We start from the raw sequence: 19,929 nt of genomic DNA, 5'->3' as shown, positions 1-19,929 counted from the left end.
TCTCATGCTGTAAGACAACTTTACCAGTCTGTTTGACCGCTTGTCTGTCTGAAGGGACCCTCAGGACAACAACACAGACACACACCTGAACTGTCTGACTGTTCATGTGTTCTTGTTTCTGACGTGTTGTTTAACACCTTAATTGTATTAACAGATAATCACCTGCTGCACTCTCACTGCCGCACGCGTACACACACACACACACACACACAGAAACATGGAGGTCAAAGGTCAAACAACAGTTCTTTTTATTCCAGAGAAAGCTGACAGCTGATTGGTCAGCTGAACAGAAAAAAGGCAAACATACAAACAGTCACATGACCAAAACAAACGTCCAACATGCCAATGGGAGGGGAGCGTGGTTACCATGGCAGCCAAGAGGAGCTGCAGGTTTAAAGTGACAGAGTGACAGTTTAACGTCTCAGAGACTGTTAGCACTATTAGCATTCCTCATCCAAACCAATGAACTGTGTTAGCTTCCAGCTAACCTCTGATGTCAAAACAAAAGAGGTGATTATTAAAGTGGTACATCTAAATATTTATTATTTTCGTTTCTTTTACACATTTGAACAGTGCAAGGCTCATGATCTATGATCAAACTCTCTGATTGATTATCAGTTTGGGAAAATCAATTTGGTGATTGAGGCTGATGTTTGCATAGATACTAGTGTGACAATAGTGCAAGAAAACTGCTGCTGACAGGTAATTAGGTAATTATACAGGCAAACACAAGGAAACACTGAATTCTGAGAATTTGAGCCCTCAGTTCCAGTGTGATTTGTATTTTTTGTTTGTAGTCTTTTGTTTTGTAATCTTTACATCACATCAGCTGGTATTTTATGTCAATTTTCAGATGATAAGTGATAAAGTCAGATCTTAGCTCTCTCCCCCTTCATGTGTCCATGTCAAGAGTTGTTGGTGTGTGACATGAGTCCTTTTGTTCATACTGGGGTTTAAAGAATGAAAGACTTTATTTCACGCTATTTTTTAGACTAAATATCATGACTTCATAGGTGAAATCTGATTCAGATCAGCTGCTGCTCTGATCTTGTCAGGCCACATCCACTCACAGGGGTCACAACAGGTGTTTTCACAGACTGGTGATGAAACCTGATCGAGATCAGAGCGGCAGTTTACTGACACACGACTGAAGGCCTCAGTCTGCTTTAAATGAAGTGCTTTCTGTTCAGTTGTACAGGCTGAACATGTTGGTTAAATACATCAGAAACTGCTGGATGAAGGGACTCAGGTACAGCAGAGGACAGGTAAGGCAGCGTGCTGTTTGACAGCTGGGGGTGCTACAGGAAACTACAGGAGCCTCTAACTGTTAAACATGTCAGAGGCAGAGAAGAAGAAATGTGTTTGGTTTGACAGAACAGAGACACAGACTCCATCTACTGTCAGTCTGATAATATACAGACCAGAATACTAAATATTCATTTATATAACACTACTGAGTATGTGTATATGTGTGTATGCTTATGTGTGTGAGAGCGCTTGGTCTTTGGCTGTATTTAAAGGTTTTGTTTGTTTTCACTAAATACTGTTTTTACAGGCTCGTGATCAGCTTTGACACCTGATTCCTCCAAACCCACCTCTAAACTACTTAACATTTTTGGGAACTATGTTCCACTGGGTTTTATAGGGACCTAAGTTTGATAGAGTTTTGTGGGGACACAAGTCAACAGGATTTATGGGTATCTAAGCTGACAGGGTTTTGAGAGGACAATAGGGGGGGTTCAATAGGGTTTTGTAGGGACCCAAGTCGACAGAGTTATTGTTCCCTGTCAGGTTCAGTACTCTGGTTTATGGATCAGTTCTGATCTTTTGATAGACACAATCTGGGACCTAGCTATAAGTCGTGAGAGTACTGTTGCTAGGCAACTGACATTAAAAGTGAATGTTGCCTTCCTCCCTTTGAAAAACAGGGTGAATTATTTTTGCATTTGTATTTTCATGTTAATGAGAACATAAAAAAGTTAAAAACATTAAGTTAAACTAAAATTGTGGACCTCAAAAACATGAATACCAGATCAGGTAGTCATAGGAACTGTCGTCATGGACACGGTAAATAAGAGTGGTTTCAACCAATCAGCAGCCAGACTTCATTGGAGGCTGATCAGGACGTCTTGTGAGAGTGGAGGAAGAGGAATCAAAGCTTCACACGACATCTAACCTGTTACTCTGTTAACGTCCTAATAAGGTGTTGTCCCCTCCCACTCCAACAGGTACTGGACCGTCCCCTGAGGAGTGACACGACGAGCCAACACCTGGTACCTCTCCCCATTGGTCAGTCTGCCCGCCACTCCAAAATACGAAGAGATGGAGGAGTGGAGGTGGGAGGAGTCAGAGGGGATCTGGGAGGGGTCTGACAAGAAGTGGGAGGAGTCTGTTGTCAAGTGGGTGTGGTTTGTAGCTTCTTGGTCCTCTAGCATCCCAGAAGGCTCCTCTCCTCCAAGCTCCTCCCCTGCCTCACTGCGATTAGCCCACTGGCTGTAGCTGTTGCTAGGCAACTTCCTCTTCCTGCTGCCCACCCTCCTCCTGAGGACAGAGCACAGAAGTCAAAGGTCAGAGAAAAACGTTTTAAAGGGGACGACTTTGGCCTTCTTACTTGCTACTTGACTACAAGGCTGCCTTGTTATCTACAAAGCTTCTGTCTTCTTTCCTCCTAATGTCTCCTAATTAATTAATATCCAACTACTAAACTTCCTTCCCTCCTTTTTTTTTTTTTTTTTTAAAAACCCAATGAAGAAGATTACTTCCTTCCTGCTTCCTAACTGAGATACCTCCTTGTCCCATTTTCCCTGATGAGGAAGCTTAGGCTTTCCTCTTGCTCTTATTGTTGGCCCTCAATTACTTCTCCAAGCTAACTCAACTCAAAAAAAGTGATTTCAGATTCCAGAAACTCCTGACTGAGTTTGAAAAGTCACCTAACTCATATTTGAGGATTTTCATATTATATACAGAGGAAAAGGACAAAGATGGAGGATGGGTTAGTTAATTGCTAGTTACCTGAAGTGGTAGGAAGCGCTGGTTGTAGCAGAACCTGAAGTGGAGGCATCAGTGGAGTCCTGATCAATACTGACTGTCCGACTGGAACTACTGAGAAGAAAAATCAGATGGTAGTAATGCGATGATATTTGATGAAAATTTGTTAATTGGTGAATTGATCCTTGTCTCACCTCTTGAGGCTCTGCAGTTCGTCCAGGGTGAAGTCGAAGATATTGGCCATGTGATGGTTGGACGTCCAACTACAGGACAGCTCATTCTGGACACACACACACACACACACACACACACACACACACACACACACACACACACACACACACACACACACACACACACACACACACACACACACACACACACACACACACACACACACACACACACACACACACACAGAGTAATGATAAAGAACACAGTTTAATCTTTAGGGCACAGGTGATTGTTTGAGATAAAAGAAACCACAGTATAAAAGTCTTACATTGGGAATGGCATTTTCTAGTAGCCACTTGGACTTCCTCTTCTTCCTCTCAGCTGAAGCGCTGCGCACACACACACATACGTACAAAAACATTTGTGTTTGCTCTCTATAACGTCGTGTTTACTCTGACCACATTGGTTTCAGGACTGCAAACGTCCCTGACAAAAACGTTCACCAGGTAAATAACAACTACCTGTTCCTGCCCACGCCTTTCTTACGGCCTCGTCCCCCGTCGCTCTGAGTGCGCTCAGGAAAGAGCTTGGAGGGGGGGTTGGGAGGGACTCTGGTCCTCAGACGAAAGATGCACTTCCTCTTCTTAATCTCCTTCCCACACAGAAACCTGAACACACAGTCATTAATAGCTACAATAGAAACACACTGATAAACATAATGCATATATTGTGGTTGTTTCTTACTTGCTCTTGTATTTATTCAGAGCGTCCAGCAGATGCTGCCCTCTCTCTGATGAAGGAGTGTTGGACAGCTAAACAACAAACAAACAAACAAGCGGGATAAAATCACAACCACAGTCCAACCAGCTAATGTTCATTGGTTCATTTTGTGGACTTTCAGATCAATTACAGGAAGTTCTAGCAGGTCATCAGAACCAGAAAATGTAAGAATGCAACAAAACAAAATGAACCATGGTAGCACATGAGAGGAGGAGACCAAATGATTTAGCCTTTTTTAAATAGCCATCTTGGTTTTACAGCCTCTTGAGTTTGGAGGCAGAAATGATGCATGAATTTTCCCCCGCCTCTGATTGGTTAGCTTTAGGCAAGGTACTAGCCCAATATAGCAAACCCTGCTTTATCATTTATCTTACTCTATATGGTACCATATTTTACTAAATGAACATCCTGCTTTGTTGAAGAAGACTTACAACTACTGACTGAGACCATAAACTCATTAGAAAAATGTTTCCTGAGATAATAAATTAATCAGACTTGTTTCTGGAGCCAAAGGCGTCGCTCCCTGTTGGCCATTAGAAGGAATGCAGGTTTGGTCCAGGTTTAGTTCAGTACAGTGTGGTACCTTTCCAAGCTGTAAATGTTCCCAGTTTGCAGAGACGAATGCAAGGATCTCGTCCAGCTCAAAGTATTTCTTCTTGCTGCTGACTGACAGGTTGTAGAGAACCAGGTGGACCAGGTCGACCCACCTCAGAGACAAACGACGAACGTACTCTGATCCCTTATTACACACCGAACACAGGAAGAGGTAAAACCTGAGGAGGAGGTGAGAGATCATTAAAAAAGGACAAGAAAGAGCGGAAAATATAAAAAGGATCTAAGAGGAGAAATGAGGAGGTGCTGTATTACCTGTCTCCAAACAACATGGACTCCTGCAGACACTGAGTGCAGGCTTCATGGAACCACTGCTGACACCTGAAACACTGCAGCATCTTCAGGTACCATCTACACACACAACACACAGATATGGTTAGAGAGAGATTATCATTGATCTGTTATCATAGCGTGTGTGTATGTTTATACGTGTGACTCTATATGTGTGTGTTTGGTCGGTCTTACTCTCCAGGGCCGCCACAATAACAGTAACACTGCTGCTGATTGGTACGATGTTGGGAGTCCCAGTCCAGAGCGTCCAGGTCGTATGGTAGCACCAGCTTCATAGCAGACAGAGCTTTGGATATAGGACCTTTCTTTAGAGCACCCCCTTTCTGTTGGGAGGAGAGACAGGTAGTCAGACAGAGAGACTGACAGACAGGCTGGAAGTGACTCAGGCCATTTTTCCTTATCCAAATCAAGCTTCATGTGTTGTGTTTTTCAGATGTCAATCTCCAATATGTCAACCTCTAGTGTATTTTTACACTTCAAGAAGCTGCTTCACAATAAAAGCCCCCCGCTGATTTGTTATTGTGAAGCAGCAGGAGGTGTTGGGTTTGCATCAGCAGTGACTAAACACAGCTCCTAAGTAACTGACAGTGAGGGGTAAACAGTAAAACAAGGCAGAAAGTTCAACCCTCAGAGATTCTGTTTGATAAGAGATGAACAGAAAGATGTTTATAAAACACACACACGCACACATACAGCTTTAGTTTGACTGTCTCAGGTGGGTCTAATACCAACATCAGGGGCAGGACGGTCTGAATATACTGTGACGATGTGTTCATGGCTTGGTGTGGTTTCTGTGTGTGTGTGTGTGTGTTGAGTGTGTTCATACCCTGACAGCTAGAGCGAAGACACAACGCCTGCAGAACCAGGGACTGAGACTACTGCTGCCCTCTACTGGAGGAACATGACACTGCTGGTGGAAGCCTACAGAGATACAGATAGAAGTATTAATAATAATAATAATAATAAATAATAATTATTATCATAATTAGAGCTACAATGAAGAAGCAATAGATCATCACAGGTAAATCAGTATCTGCGTATCTGTCAGCTGATCAGTAAATAGAGTAGAAATGTTAAAAGGTTCTCTACGCAATATCAGGGATCAAAACAAATAAATTACTATGAGCTGATGTTCCATAATCAGATTTTTAAACCACTAAAATCCAGGATCAGTCGGATTTTTACTTATACCATAATATAACAACATCAATCCATCATGAGTTAAATTTAAATTCTCCAGTCATGTGACTCATTGAGTCAACTAGTCTAACTAACCAGCTGCCTGTCTCACTTACCGATGCCACACTTCCCACAGATGAGGATCTGGTTGTTTGGGTTTGATTGGTTGTCCGAGTTTGGCTCCACCTCCCGACACATGGAGCAGCGAGGCTCCTCCCCCGGCACTCCAGCTGCAGCATGATTGGACAAAAGAGACAGACAGACAGAAACAGCTGATGGTGAGACACATTTATTGTAATTTTCAGGTCTTGTTGTCTGTCGCTCTTTCTTTCTCCTTCTCAATGTCTGCCTGTCTTTCTCTTTAAGTGTCTTCATCTGTCTGTCTCTCAACATCGTGGATGTCTCTATCTTTACCCATCTGTCTCTTTATCCCTACCTGTCTTGCTCTCTCCATCCATCTATCTCTGCCTGTCTGTCTTTCTCCCTAGACCTGTCTATTTCTCTCTCTCAAAGTTTTGGGGTTCTGTCTCTGCCCTTCTGCCTCTCTCCCTTCGTGTCTCTCTCATCATATTAGATGTCTCTTTCTACCTGTCTCCCTCTCGCCGTATTAGATGTCTCTCTCACCGTGTTGGATGTCCTTCCAGAGGACCCAGAACTTGGAGTTGTCCTCAAATGTGACGAAGCAGCTTTGCCTAGGGGGGCTCACCTGTCCACCAATCACAACACAGAGATTTACACCAACCAATTACAACACAGAGATACACGCCAACCAATCTGCAGAGACTCGGTGTGTGTTACCCTCTGTATCTTGCCCAGGTAGTAGAGTCCATCTGACCAATGACAGAGGACGAACTGTCCAACACTCAGACTGGACTCCGCCCCCTCCCCCTCGTTCAGGGCCCGTCCTCGCCGACATGCCCCGCCACTCGGAGACACCTGAGGCTCCAGACCACAGAAGGCTTCAATCAGGTCCTCAAACATCCTGCAGAGAGACAGACAGGTAGAAAGTGTGTCATTATCAACGCTCATTCATTCAAACAGTTTCTTCTCAGTGAGCTGCAGACTGTTTACACAGCGTGACCACACACATACTGTCTGATACCCAGAGAACCTCACTGGACGGACTTGATGGTGTCCCTGTGAAAGCCACCTATTGATCTCCATTGTTTTCAGCCAAACATTTCACACTGACATTTTGTTTTGCATTAATTTCAGACACTAATGTAAATTGAGTCCAAGAAGAATGTCACAGATGTTTATGTGGTGCAGCACTAGAGCTGCAACTACTCAGTAACTAAACTGCAACTATTTTGATAATCAATTAAGAGTCATTTTTAAAGAAAAAAAGTAAAGTTTCTCTGATTCCAGTAACACCTATGACAGTAAGATGTTTATGTGGTGCAGCACTAGAGCTGCAACTACTCAGTTGTCTATTAAACTAAACTGCAACTATTTTGATAATCAATTAAGAGTCATTTTTAAAGAAAAAAGTAAAGTTTCTCTGATTCCAGTAACACCTATGACAGTAAACCGAATATCTTTGGGTTGTGGACAGAACAAGACATTAGAGGACGTCACAGGGTGTCTACATGTATCAGCAAGTTAAATTCAAGACTTTTTAATACCACTGTTTACTTATGTTTAAGATGAACATCAAATCTGAAAAGAGAGTCATATGAATACATTTGCTGTCAGTTCACAAGTATAAGTACGGCAAAATGACAACAACTGGTTCAGTTAAGGAACACATGTTGCAAGACGTGAAAATATATATTTTGTCCTTAATGATATTAATCACTACACCTGTCTTAGAATCAGAGTCGCAGGTGTTACGTGTTCAAACAAAATGTAAGATTATTATAGGCCTTTTATTTGGAACTGTGAGTTTAAGACATTTTCAGACTTATAAGGATCTACCCATCCTGCGTCATCTTGATCTTTGGGAAACACTGATTGTTCTGGCATTTTACAGACCAAACAACTAATCAATTAATGGAGAAAGCTGAAGCTCTAGGCAGCAAATATCTTCACACCCCTGGTCTATATGATGCTGTACTGATGATAAGCTGCTTTACAGTTTTCAGTCTGTCTGTCTGTAGTAGAGAAAACCGGACGGCCGTTTTCTGCAAACTGACTTGTGAGGAAACAAATCAGGGTGAAATCAGCTCCCACAGCCACAGACCTGAGCAGACACACAGGCAGTGTCTGTCTTTCTGCAGGGTGTCCTCTCTCTGACACACAGACAGTTTTAGGCAGTTAGACAGGTCGTGGCTGTGATTCATTCCTGAACTGTCAGGGGGATTTTGACATGTTGGAGCATGCGCAGTGTGCTCTCCCATCACAAGTTTAACCAACCAACTAACTAACTAGCTAACTACCCACCTATCCCGGGGTACAGCTAATTAACGGACTAACTCTGGAAATATGCAGATAACTAACCCGGTTGTCAAGTTGTTTATTAACTCACTAAACACCCAACCTGTCACTTACAATGTAACCGTTAACTGCATCTTCTCTTAAGCTTTAACTATTCATTTTCTTGTGCTTGTCTTTTCTTTATTATCTTTTACATGCAATTTAATGTTTATGCGTCTTGTTCTTTATTGCGTTTAATGTCCCTGCTAAGCACTTTGAATTGCCTTGTGCTATATAATTAAATTCGGTAGCTTAGCTGTGGTGTAACGGCTCCGGTAACTGACCTGTTATAACGGTGTTAACGGTAAAACTTTCCGCTGTTAACCAGCAGTTTACCAGGTTAACGTTAAAAGCAGCTTAACTACAAATATCACTTTATGAACTATCCGGTAAAGTTATTGACTCGGGTTAAAAGAGTGGGTGAAGCCGATCAGAAGCGGGTTAGAATGCAGAAAACCGAGCAGTCTTACGTTCGCCGATCCGGTCCGTGTCCACCTGTCAGACAGGCGGGTGTAACACAGGCAGACAGGCTGGAGCCAACGGGGACAGACAGACACACAGTCCGTGTCTTCACTCCTGTCCCGTCGTCTCTCTCTGTTTCCGTCTCTGTCCTCTCTCTCTCTTTCTCTCTGTCTCAGTCTTTCGTGGCGCTAAACTTCAAACTCAGACCGCCGCCATTTTTTCACTTTTCCCGCGAATCAAAAGAGGAGGTTTTCCGTCATTTACATAAGCCTCATCATCACCGCCGTCATCATCATCTCCGTCATCACGTCCCCACCAGGAAGTACGAATCATCATCATTGCCCCATTCAGAACTCCATTAACTTTTTCACAGATTTTATCTGCGAAATTGTCGCCCTGAAACACTTCACCTTTGATTTATAAAATGTTTTCATCAGTGGACAAAACACCTTTGTATTTATGGGATTTAATAAGATCACATTCTTTTACAATTAATTATGTTGACATTATATGTATATATTATATGATATGTAATTGTCAGTCTTAATATCTGGACATTCTACTCATGAAATTAAATTCTCAGCGAGCACAGTGTTGTTAATGTATTTGTGTAATGATAATTGAATTATGCATACATTTACAAATGATATATATTTGATTGAAAGCTCCAGAATAGCTCATAAATTGACTTCATGGTAAGACTGATTTTTCAGCTGCTCAAGAATGAACTTTGAAACCCTACGTCATTTGTTTCAAGAATTCATTAAAATGTAATTAATTGTTGACAATGCTGAATAAAATACCTAAAAGACAAATCAAACTTCTGTAAAATATTATTTATTTATTTATTGTCTCTAAGTTCGTCTCTGAGCATGTCTCAAGCTTCCTTCAACTGTGTGAAGGATTAATGTTTTAATCTTTAGCAGTTTGATAAATATGAGTCCAGATGTCATCCATTCAGAGATTATTGATCTGAACTCTACCTGGACAATTACAACAGAGGATGAATGGACAGAAGCATAGCTTACATTCAGTCAGAAACTCTTTAATTAACCTACATTCACATCATCAATAGGAAAAGTTATTGATCAGACCGCACGATGAGCAGGAATCAACTGATTTGATTTTTTCAAGAATAAATGGTCACATTTTATAAAACACACAGACGTCAAGGGTCAAAGGTCAGAGGTTTGCCTTTAGGGTCAGAGGGGCGGGTTTAAGGTCAAGTTTAAAGGTCAGGGGTCAGGTTTAGGATCACATAATCAGGAGTCCGGTTTAGTATTGGGCCGTATCTTCATCTCAGTGAACTTGAGCGAGTACTGCCAGCCTGTCCAGCTGGACCACTCCACGCCATCAGCGTAGGAGGCGTGGCCTCCGCTCAGGTACTGCCCATTCAGGTTGGAGGTGTGGCAGTTACGGTACCACCACGCCCCCTGGTAGTACGCCGCACAGTTGTTCTCCGACTGGTCCTGGTCCCGGTCTTTGGTGGTGAACTGCATCCCAGAGTGCTTCAGGAGGGAGTCACCTGGAGGACCGAAGAACACCTGTTACACCTGTGTAGTACTGCAGTAATACTGCAGTAGGGATAGTATTCGTAATACCTGCAGTCCCAGAGTACTGGTCCACGATCAGTGGGTATCCGTCCTCCTCAGGGTTCACAGAGTCTCGACCAACAGAGAAGTCAGCGTAATGAGCGAACGCTGTGGCGTTATCAAAGTCAGCCATGTCGATCCGCAACTCATAACCACCTGACCTGGTGAGAGAGTAGATCCTTTGGAGACCTGAGAGACAGACAGAGAGAGAGAGATCTATAGATAGACACTTTCTCCATCACTATCATTATAAAACTTTATGTATTTCTATGTGGCAGGTACAGAATCACTGTGCTCAGTATCAGCAGACATTATGAGCTCGGGTATCGAGTGCTTTATGTTTTCTGAGTCGGTACGACATTTTTGATCTTTTAACAGCTGTGAGAAGATCTGGACCCCTGGATCTTCTACAGGTTGTCACAAATTGCGAATAAACTAAATTTTTCAGGACTGAGGAGGCTGGTCTGGTTAATCTTCACATCTACAGTCCTGATCTCCTTCCTGCTTCTCAGAAGATAAACTCTTAAGGTTTTAATGACTCCATGATAACTCCCCTATAGTGCCACTCTCAGGATAAAGTGATCCACTGCTGGTCAGACTGACAGGACAGATAAAATTTACGTGTGTGTGTGTGTGTCAGACCTAGCCAGTGTTCTCCTGTTGTTCTTCCAAAACCGTCTCTGTATGCATCCCAGCCTCTGAAAAAATTCACCGAGCCGTCCTCCCTCCTCTGGATCACCTGTACACACACACATGCACACACACACAGCGTTTGTATTAGAGCAAACATAATGCAACTGTTGAGTGAAATAAATGAATTATATTAAAGTAAAAGGCCACCAACAATCAAAAGTCTAAATAAAAACAATCTTCTGGCAGTGTAAACGATCAGCTGCAGATTTAGCAGGTTAAACTGGGACAACCTGACAGCTACTCACTTGTTTGCTCGCTAAGCAAATTAACATCATTAGCAGTGTAACCATGGATACTGAGTTCACTAACAAGCTCAGACCGACAAACTAGTTCTTATCTTAATAGACTCTTCACACCCCACATTTCATCTGATGGCCGCCAGAGGACACTGCTGCAGTCTGTGTGTGTGTGTGTGTGTGTGTGTGTGTGTGTGTGCTAAACCTACCGTCCAGCCTCCTCCATCAGTGGTCATGTCACAGTAAACCATGAATCCATCAGGGTCGTGCGTCGGAAACACAGAGTAAACCCCATCCTGAGTGGCGCCGGACGCCATGACATCACTACAGTCTCTGTGTCTGACAGCTGAGGGAGAGAGACATCCAGAGAGAGAGAGAGAGAGAGAGAGAGAGAGAGAGAGAGAAAGGGGGGCAAAATAAGATGCAGAAATATGTAGAATATTTGTTTATAGGCAAATGTCTGCACACTCTTGTGGGTTTTTGTTAAAATGCTAATTGCTTGCTAAATATCAGGCGCACCAGCAACCAAAAAAAATGTTTAGCTGCGCTTGACAGATTTTTGGTCACACGTGCCCTAGACAGACTTGATTCAGACAAAAGTTTTCAAATTGATCAAAACAGGTGAAATTAGAAATAAAAATCCAAATCGCCCTATGTTGTAGCTAAATCTGGTTCAGTGTACTGGAGGTGTACTGTTTGTACCCACGAGGAGGCAGCATCACATTTATCAGATTACAATGTAAGAAAAACATAGAAGAAATCAGGAAACATAAATTAGTAGTGGCAGGTTTAAGTCACAGACTGTATAAAAGAAGTGGACGTGGTCACTGTGATGCCACCCATTAGCTTATGGACCGCCGTTTTCAAGCCTCGAGTTCATATTCAATATTCTGAGTATTTCAGGTTTCCAGTATTTGTGTTCCCACATCTTTACAGCTAGAGTGCAGTATAAACGGTAAAAGTTAACAAAAGAGATGTTACAGTAAATGACAATACACCAACGCATGTTTGTTGTATTAATTATAAGAAATTACTTGTATTTAAATCAAAACAAACATCAATTATTAAAACTTAAAAGAACTAAAAGCTATTCATTGACCAAACTGCACCAGTCTCTCAAAAGTTGGCAGGCAGCTGGAGTAATATCCACAGGCTAACAGGCTAACAAGCTAACAAGCTGACAGGCTAACAAGCTAACAGACAAACAGGCTAAGAAGCTAACAAGATAAAGCTGAAACTCATGTCTGACTGTGGTACGTGAACTAATCCGTGCCTTGATCACCTGTACACCTGTCACCTCAGTAGTTATTATCTTTCTTCAGGTTATTCTCCCTTCGTGTTACCTGTGTGTGTTACCTGTGTGTGTTATAGTGTATTGATGTGTATTGACTGTGTGTTACCTCTGTGGTTGTTGCCTCTCTGCAGGTCAGTGTTGAGCCTCGTTAGACTCTCTGTCTCCCTCTGTAGGCTGAGCAGAGAATCACTGAAACCTGCAACCAATTTGAGCACACCTGAGTGACTGTCAGACAGCACCTGCACAGGTAAGAGAGGGAGAGACAGACAGGAAGAGAATTATAGTATTTCGTTTTACTTTAGTTTGATTCATTGTGCTATTTTTTACTATTTTTTTCCCACTTTGTTGTATTTCATTTTAATATTTAGTCATATGAATTCACAACATTTTATCATGTTTTGATTTGATTACTTTATTTGAATTTTTGTTTTATTTTTTAATCTTTTCTATGTTTATTTTATGTTTCATTTTTTCTATTTTGTATTTTATTGCATTCAGATAAATTTTGTTTTGTTATATTTCACTTTACTGTATTTTATTTTATTCTTGTTCATGTTCATTTACTTTACTTTATTTAATTTACTTTATTTCGTAATAATTTAACAAGATTGTACAGTTGACATATTATTTGTTAATGAATGAACCTTTATGATGAGTCTCTGCTTGCTGTGCAGAGACTCATCATACAGGTTCATTCATTAACAAATAAAATAATACTTTATTTTATATAATGTCCTGTCCCACCTGTATGTTTAATTTTTCTTTATATATATATATATACATATATATATATATATATATATACATATATATATATATATATATATATATATATATATATATATATATATATATATAATATAGTGAACCACCTCTATGATGCGACCCTGCAGGTTTATTTTATCTATTATATCTAACATGTTTAACACCTGTCTCACCTGTATGACGCGGTTCTGCTCGCTCTGCAGTTCGTCCAGTCGTTGGTCCAGAACACCTTGACCTCTTTTCAGCGAATCAGCTTCCAGCCTCAGGTTGTGTGCGTGGTTTGATAACACCTTCAGCTCCTCTGAAAGCTTCTGGACCAATCCCATCTCCTGCCAGTTGTCTGTGTTGTGATTGGACAGCGCTCGCAATAGAGAGCTCTGCAGCGCCTCCCAGCGCAGAAAGTTTTCACTGTAGTCTGGACAGTTCGGGTCCAGGAAGATGCTAACTGGCTCTCCGTCTGCAATGCTGGAAACTGACACCAGAGCCCCAGTCTCTTTGGGATTGGTCAAAATCACAGGTGAGGAGAAGGAAAGTCCACTCCTGTTACTGCTAACACTGACAGACAGACAGACAGACAGTCAGGTAAGTCAGACAGACAGGTAGACACACAGATGTGTGAGACAGACAGGTAGACAGCCATACAGGTAGACAGACAGGTGTGTTTACCTGCTGATGAAGGGCAGAGGATACTGGTTCAGGTACAGGATGGTGACTGTTGCTGTGACAACAGCTGCTATGACGACCAAGACGACGATGGACCATAATAAGATGTTGCAGCATCTCTGAACACAAACACACACACACTGATCAGATGACATCTAACATCATCAGTTCAGTCATGTGACCTTATGAGTTTAATGAACTTCAAAACTTGTCCTAAAACACTGTTAGCATGTTAGCATTAGTTCCCAGCATGCACTTGGTTTGACAACAGAATCCAAACGTGCTCTGAGTCTTTGAACTCATCACTTTTTTGTCTGCTAAAATAACTTTATTGTTTTTTACAGTGTAGCTGCAGACTCTATGCATCAACGCAGCATGTCCTTTAAAATGTATTAAAACTGTTATTGGGTTTGGTTGATGGGGTCAACCATCCACGCTATCTGAGTACCCTTTATATCCACCAATAAGAGGGTTACAGCAGCCTGGATGTAGCCCGACAGGGGGTGGGGGTTATGGATGGGGGTTCTGGATGGGGGGTTATAGGTGGGGGTTATGGGGAGAACACGTCCCCTGTAGTGTGAACCATGTCTGTGGTCCTGTGGTGTTTAATCTGTAGATCCTCAGTGATGTCAATGAAGGCGACAGCTGCTGCAGATTAGAAACACTTTGATCTGACAGTTTAACTCCAGATTAACGCGAATTAACTCTATGTGGGTCTGTTACTGTCTGTCTGTTTCTGTCAGCTTGCTCAAATGATGAAAAACTAAAAGTAAAACATTTAGTTTTGTTCACCAAGATTCATAACTGCAGATATGAGGAGGAACTTTATATTCTACACCTTTAACAAACTCTCATGTGTTTAAATTGGACTTCCTGGCCAAATAAATAATGATCAAATAATATGGATTGTATTAACATTAACTAGAAGATCTCAGAAACAATATGATAGTGTGGGTTAGTGTGGAGTAATGATTGTGACAGTGGCGTGGCTTTGTTAGGTGACTCATGAGCTCAGACTGGGCATTGTAGTGAGTTAGCATGCTAACAGCTAACAAAGCACCCACCTTGTGTTTGTTTGGTCTTTTGCTGTCGATCTCTGAGCTGCTGTTGTTCATGATGGTCCACCTGTCATTCAGCATCATCCTGAAACACAAGCACACCTGAACTAGGTAACTCCAGGTGTCTGAGGACAATGCTGCTGCAAAGACTGATGGGAGCTGTAGTTGTTAGAGTGGTGAGGTGTACAGATGTCTGTGATGTTCCAACGTTATTTCTGTTTTCGAATTATCCACCTGTTCACTTTACCCATAATCCTTTAGACCTGTCAATCAAAGCCTAACCGAGGAACACCAAAACCTTCTCAAGGAGCTCTTACACTTTCCCATGGACCACCCAAATCACCTCAAAGACCTGGAACACTTTCCCAAGGACCACTGAATCATTTTAATCTTAATGATACTTCAAGATTCCTCAAGGATCTCTCAAACCATAGGCCTGCAGAACCATAGAACTGCCTACACTGTGTCTAGAACTTTCTCGTATACCTCAAGAACCTTTTGATGATATTGAGAATCTTCCTGTAGATCTAGAACCCTTTCAGTGACCTGTAGAGACACTCTATAGAGCTCTGCATATACATAACTTGATTCTCGATTTGGAACCCATTTACACGTAGAACTGTCCAGTAGGTCCTCTTATGGTCCACCTAAGTCATATCTAGAACTTTCTTGTACATCTAGAACCCCTTCAGTTACCCATATATCCATCTTCTAGAATCTAATCTAGTTTACCTTTAGAACATTCTTGAGGATCTCTTGAACCTCATCAGTGACCTCTGCACCCTCCTTATAAACCTCTAGACCCTCCTAAGTGATATCTAGAACTTACTTGTGTATATAGAACCCCCACAATTTCCCATATAACCATCTTTTAGATATATAGAACCTTATTAGAGACATCTAGAACCTTCTAATCTACCTCTAGAACCTTCTTGAAGATCTCTAGAACCTCACCGGTGACCTCTGCAATGTTCGTATAGAGCCCTAGACTCTACAACCCTCAAAACTTCCTAAATGACCGACAGAGCTTCCATGATGAGCTCAGGAACCTTCTTCAGAACCTCTAAAACCTGGGAGAACCATTTGACCTGTGACTTGGGACATCTAGAAACTCCTCAGTGACCTCTAGGACATCCTCAAGGATCTGTAGGACCCTCTTCAGAAACTCTAAAAACCCTCTCTGATAGAACCCTTTTAAGGACTGGGGACCTCTAGAACCTCCTGTAGAACATCCTTTAACCAGCTGTAAGACCAACACCACCACTTCAAGCACCTTTATAATCTTCCAGCTGGTCCCAGTGCCTTCTCAAGGACCAATACTCCTCCAGAACCTTTTGGAAGACTTTTCAATGACCCTTTGACTGAATATGAACCTCTAGAACCTCCTTTGTGACCTCAAAAGGATGCAGGTCTTCTACACCTCCCCACTGCCTCGTTGAACTTCCTAAATGACCCCTAGAACCCCCTTGTAGATCCACAGACTCCTGAGGAGTGTTTTCATGGATAACTAATGAATAAGTCGAATACGTTCAGGGCTGTAACAGTCTGATGTGGAACTGGACTGTGAACCCGTTAGACCCGCTGGTACAGACTTGTTGGTAAAGTAAAGCCGAGCAGCTGGTTGAGAATCTCACTCTTAGTCTCTGAGCGTCTGTTTCTGTCAGATTCACTTTAGTCTGACTGATCAGTCAGAGTGTCACAGAAAAAAAACTCACAAACTGTGAGAAACAACCAGAAAAGGAGTTCTCTGAAAAATAAGGACATAATTTGTAACTTGGTTATTTTTGAACCTTAACAGGTTGAGAGTTCAAACATTACAACAAATGAAGAATTGATTGCTATCTGTGTCTGTGTAGCACCACGTTAACCACATAAACTATTGTTAAAATAGTATAAAAACAGATGTTTACATTTTAGTTTATTTTACTCAATTGTCTAAAGAGGCTTTTCAAAAGTTTACTATTGAGAATTTTTTTTTTGCTGAGATCAGCAGAGAGAATGCGGCTCACCAAACTGTTGGAAAGATGTAAAGAAATCACTTTTTTACTTTAAATGCAGTAGCTGACAGCACAAGGTCCCTTTAGCAGCTGTTCTTGAGCTTTCAATCATACGTTAGATGTTTGAGCACGTTTAAGACTTCCAAGTAAGATTATTTTGCCAATCTGTTTTTTCAAGAATAAAATATCAATTCTATTGGATAACAGTATTGATAACAGTCACTACGTAATGGGTGACAATCACTTATCGATTACTGATATTAATAATCAATAAAGTTACCTTGCTGTCTTCAGGCTCCAGATGAAAAAATCCCCAATTTAACTTTATTTCTTCGCTTTAAAGATGCATCATATCTTCAGCTCGTCATGGAAACAGAAACAGATCCTCAGAGAGAGATAGAGACCATATTCTGAGCTACAAGTAAGAGACACTGACCAACACTGACAGAGAGGGGGGGGGTAGAGAGAGAGAGAAAGAGAGAGAGAGAGAGAGAGAGAGGCGTGATGCTGTGATAATCTGATCAGTTTACTACAGATTTACTGCAGTCTGTCACACACAAACACATTAACAACACGTTTGACTAGATGTTCAATGACATGTTAATAACACGTCTAATAAAATGTTCAATAACAGATTAACAACATGTCTGACAACAGAGACAAGAAACATTAATAGAAATAATCTAAAATGAGAAATATTTACACTTTAAGAGTCACATACACAGTTATACACAGTATAATGCGCAATGAAATGTTATGAGTGCCTGTTCCAGACTGAAACAATAATAAAATAAAAATGAATATAAAATAAACACACAAAGTGAAACAATAAGAGTGGAAACACAAACAGAAATATATATATACACACATGAAGATATAGATAAATAAATCAAAGTCTGAAACCTGTGCAGAATATGGATGTATATACAAGCATGATAGAGTATTGCAGGTTGTGCAATAGATTGTCTATAAAGTCTATTGTTCCAGGTTCAGCAGGCGGACGGCCTGAGGAAAGAAGCTCCTCCTCATCCTCTCTGTGTGTGCAGAGAGTCTGTGGTGGGGTGGGTCGGCTCCCTCGCAGCCTTTGACCTGCAGCGCTGCTGGTAAATGTCCTGCAAGTTCGGGAGGGTGGTTCTGATGGTGCGCTCAGCCGAGCTGACCCCCCTCCTCAGGGCCAAGAAGTCCTGCTTCGTGTTTCAACCCTTGCATACTTTTGACTTTTACCTTCCCTGAAGTCCCCAAAACTTTCCACCAGAAGGAGGAAGATTAAGAACTAAGAATTAAACAACCACAGAATAAAAATTAAGACGATGTATTTGCAGAGATATGAGAGACGTTTTTTCTCCAGTGTGATCTTTTTATAAGGTTATATGAAATGTACATACTGTATGAACAACAGTATACATAAAGAAAGATATAAGTTAAAATATAAAAAATTATAAATAAAAACATTTTAAAAAGAAAAAATAAAACATTCATCTTTTTTTGTAGAAATATTCTTTATGTCAGCTGCACCATTTTAAACACATTTCACTAAAAACCTTTAATCTGATACATTTTGATCTCTGTTAACTTTGAGATCTCCTCTTGAATAAACAGTTTAACAATCCAGGAGAGAAGAAGAAGAATCTGGACAAAACTGGAGTTTTAAATATGAAACCTTCACGCTTGTGACTGCTGGTCAGATCAATGAATCTGAGAATTATATTTCACTCTAAAGTGATCATTTACTTAATTAAAATGTGATAAAACACAAACCTCTTTGGCTTTTCTGTCTTTTTTCTTTTTAAATGAGGTCAAGTTGGTCAGCCGTAAAGTGAGCAGTAAACTCCACATTGTTTGTTGATCAGTTTTCCCCTCCTCCCCTTACTGTCTCATTGTTTATATCTTTATATCTATTTGTCATTCAGTCGGTTGTATAAACGCGTGTGTGTGTGTGTGTGTGTGTGTGTGTTAAATTCTCAGTTTTCTGAATGGAGTTTGGTTTGTTTCTGTGGAAACGCCCCCCCACCTCTCTGTTAATGACAAACACATGTGGACCTCCCCACTGTCTCACTGTGTGTGTTTGAGCAGCAGGAAGTGACTGATGTAATGTCAACAACACAGGAAACCAAGCTTTGGTTTTCACAATAAAAGCCTGGTGTTGATTCCTACTGTTGATCCAGAGAAGAGCGAATTATTATTTCATGCATTTCACCAACAGGAAACTGTCTACTACTGGTAACTACTAACTAACTTCTAACTAACAGATTCATCAGCTGTAGTTGTTATCAATGATCTGAAGTGATTGACTGATAAAGTTTGCTGTCTTTGTTCTCATTGGTTAATTTGATAAGTGAGTGTTTTCCTACTGTAGTAGTTATAATACTAGATTGGGGCTGAAAAGTCCATTCTTAATCTCAAAAACCATTTAGTAGATGTTCTGGAGCTTTTGATCATGTCAGACAGTCCAAACTCTCTTTGACACCAACATGAATGAGATGTTGAGAAAGAAATGAGAAAGAAAACTTGAAAAACTTGAAGTAGGACGACTTATCTTATCTGCTGAGGAAGTTCACGTGATACAACCTCCAGAACAGCCACTGAAAAGATGTAGGCCTTCTGGTGACACTGTTTTTGTCAATGTAATAAAAAAGTTGGGTAGTTAATAAAAGAAGAAACTTTTATGTTGAAAGTGAAGACAGGAAGTGTTTAATTTATGAGTTTTAACTTGACGAGGTGAAAATCAGC

General features: G+C 41.1%; 2 protein-coding genes across 2 annotated transcripts; both read right to left on the bottom strand.

The window, feature by feature from the left end:
- Positions 1 to 247: 247 nt before the first annotated feature.
- phf19 (PHD finger protein 19) lies at positions 248 to 9,036 on the bottom strand. The gene is made up of 14 exons (XM_070833894.1): positions 8,910 to 9,036; positions 6,823 to 7,006; positions 6,649 to 6,730; positions 6,141 to 6,254; positions 5,672 to 5,766; positions 5,020 to 5,168; positions 4,810 to 4,905; positions 4,526 to 4,715; positions 3,907 to 3,974; positions 3,684 to 3,830; positions 3,491 to 3,551; positions 3,183 to 3,268; positions 3,013 to 3,102; positions 248 to 2,541 (listed from the first exon to the last, which is right to left on the bottom strand). The coding sequence occupies exons 2-14, from the start codon at positions 7,003 to 7,005 to the stop codon at positions 2,196 to 2,198; spliced, it is 1,707 nt and encodes a 568-aa protein (XP_070689995.1). The 5' UTR covers position 7,006; positions 8,910 to 9,036; the 3' UTR covers positions 248 to 2,195.
- Positions 9,037 to 10,163: 1,127 nt separating this feature from the next.
- On the bottom strand, positions 10,164 to 15,286 carry LOC139204059 (fibrinogen C domain-containing protein 1-like). The gene is made up of 8 exons (XM_070834014.1): positions 15,209 to 15,286; positions 14,148 to 14,263; positions 13,655 to 14,027; positions 12,823 to 12,955; positions 11,632 to 11,768; positions 11,136 to 11,232; positions 10,503 to 10,682; positions 10,164 to 10,426 (listed from the first exon to the last, which is right to left on the bottom strand). Exons 1-8 carry the CDS (start codon positions 15,284 to 15,286, stop codon positions 10,164 to 10,166), a joined length of 1,377 nt encoding a protein of 458 aa, XP_070690115.1.
- Positions 15,287 to 19,929: the final 4,643 nt, after the last annotated feature.

This window comes from Pempheris klunzingeri, chromosome 7 (genome assembly GCF_042242105.1).
Source record: "Pempheris klunzingeri isolate RE-2024b chromosome 7, fPemKlu1.hap1, whole genome shotgun sequence".
Lineage (NCBI taxonomy): Eukaryota > Metazoa > Chordata > Actinopteri > Acropomatiformes > Pempheridae > Pempheris > Pempheris klunzingeri.
The sequence above is the reverse complement of the archived record's forward strand: the minus strand, read 5'-3'. Positions and strand labels throughout refer to the sequence as shown.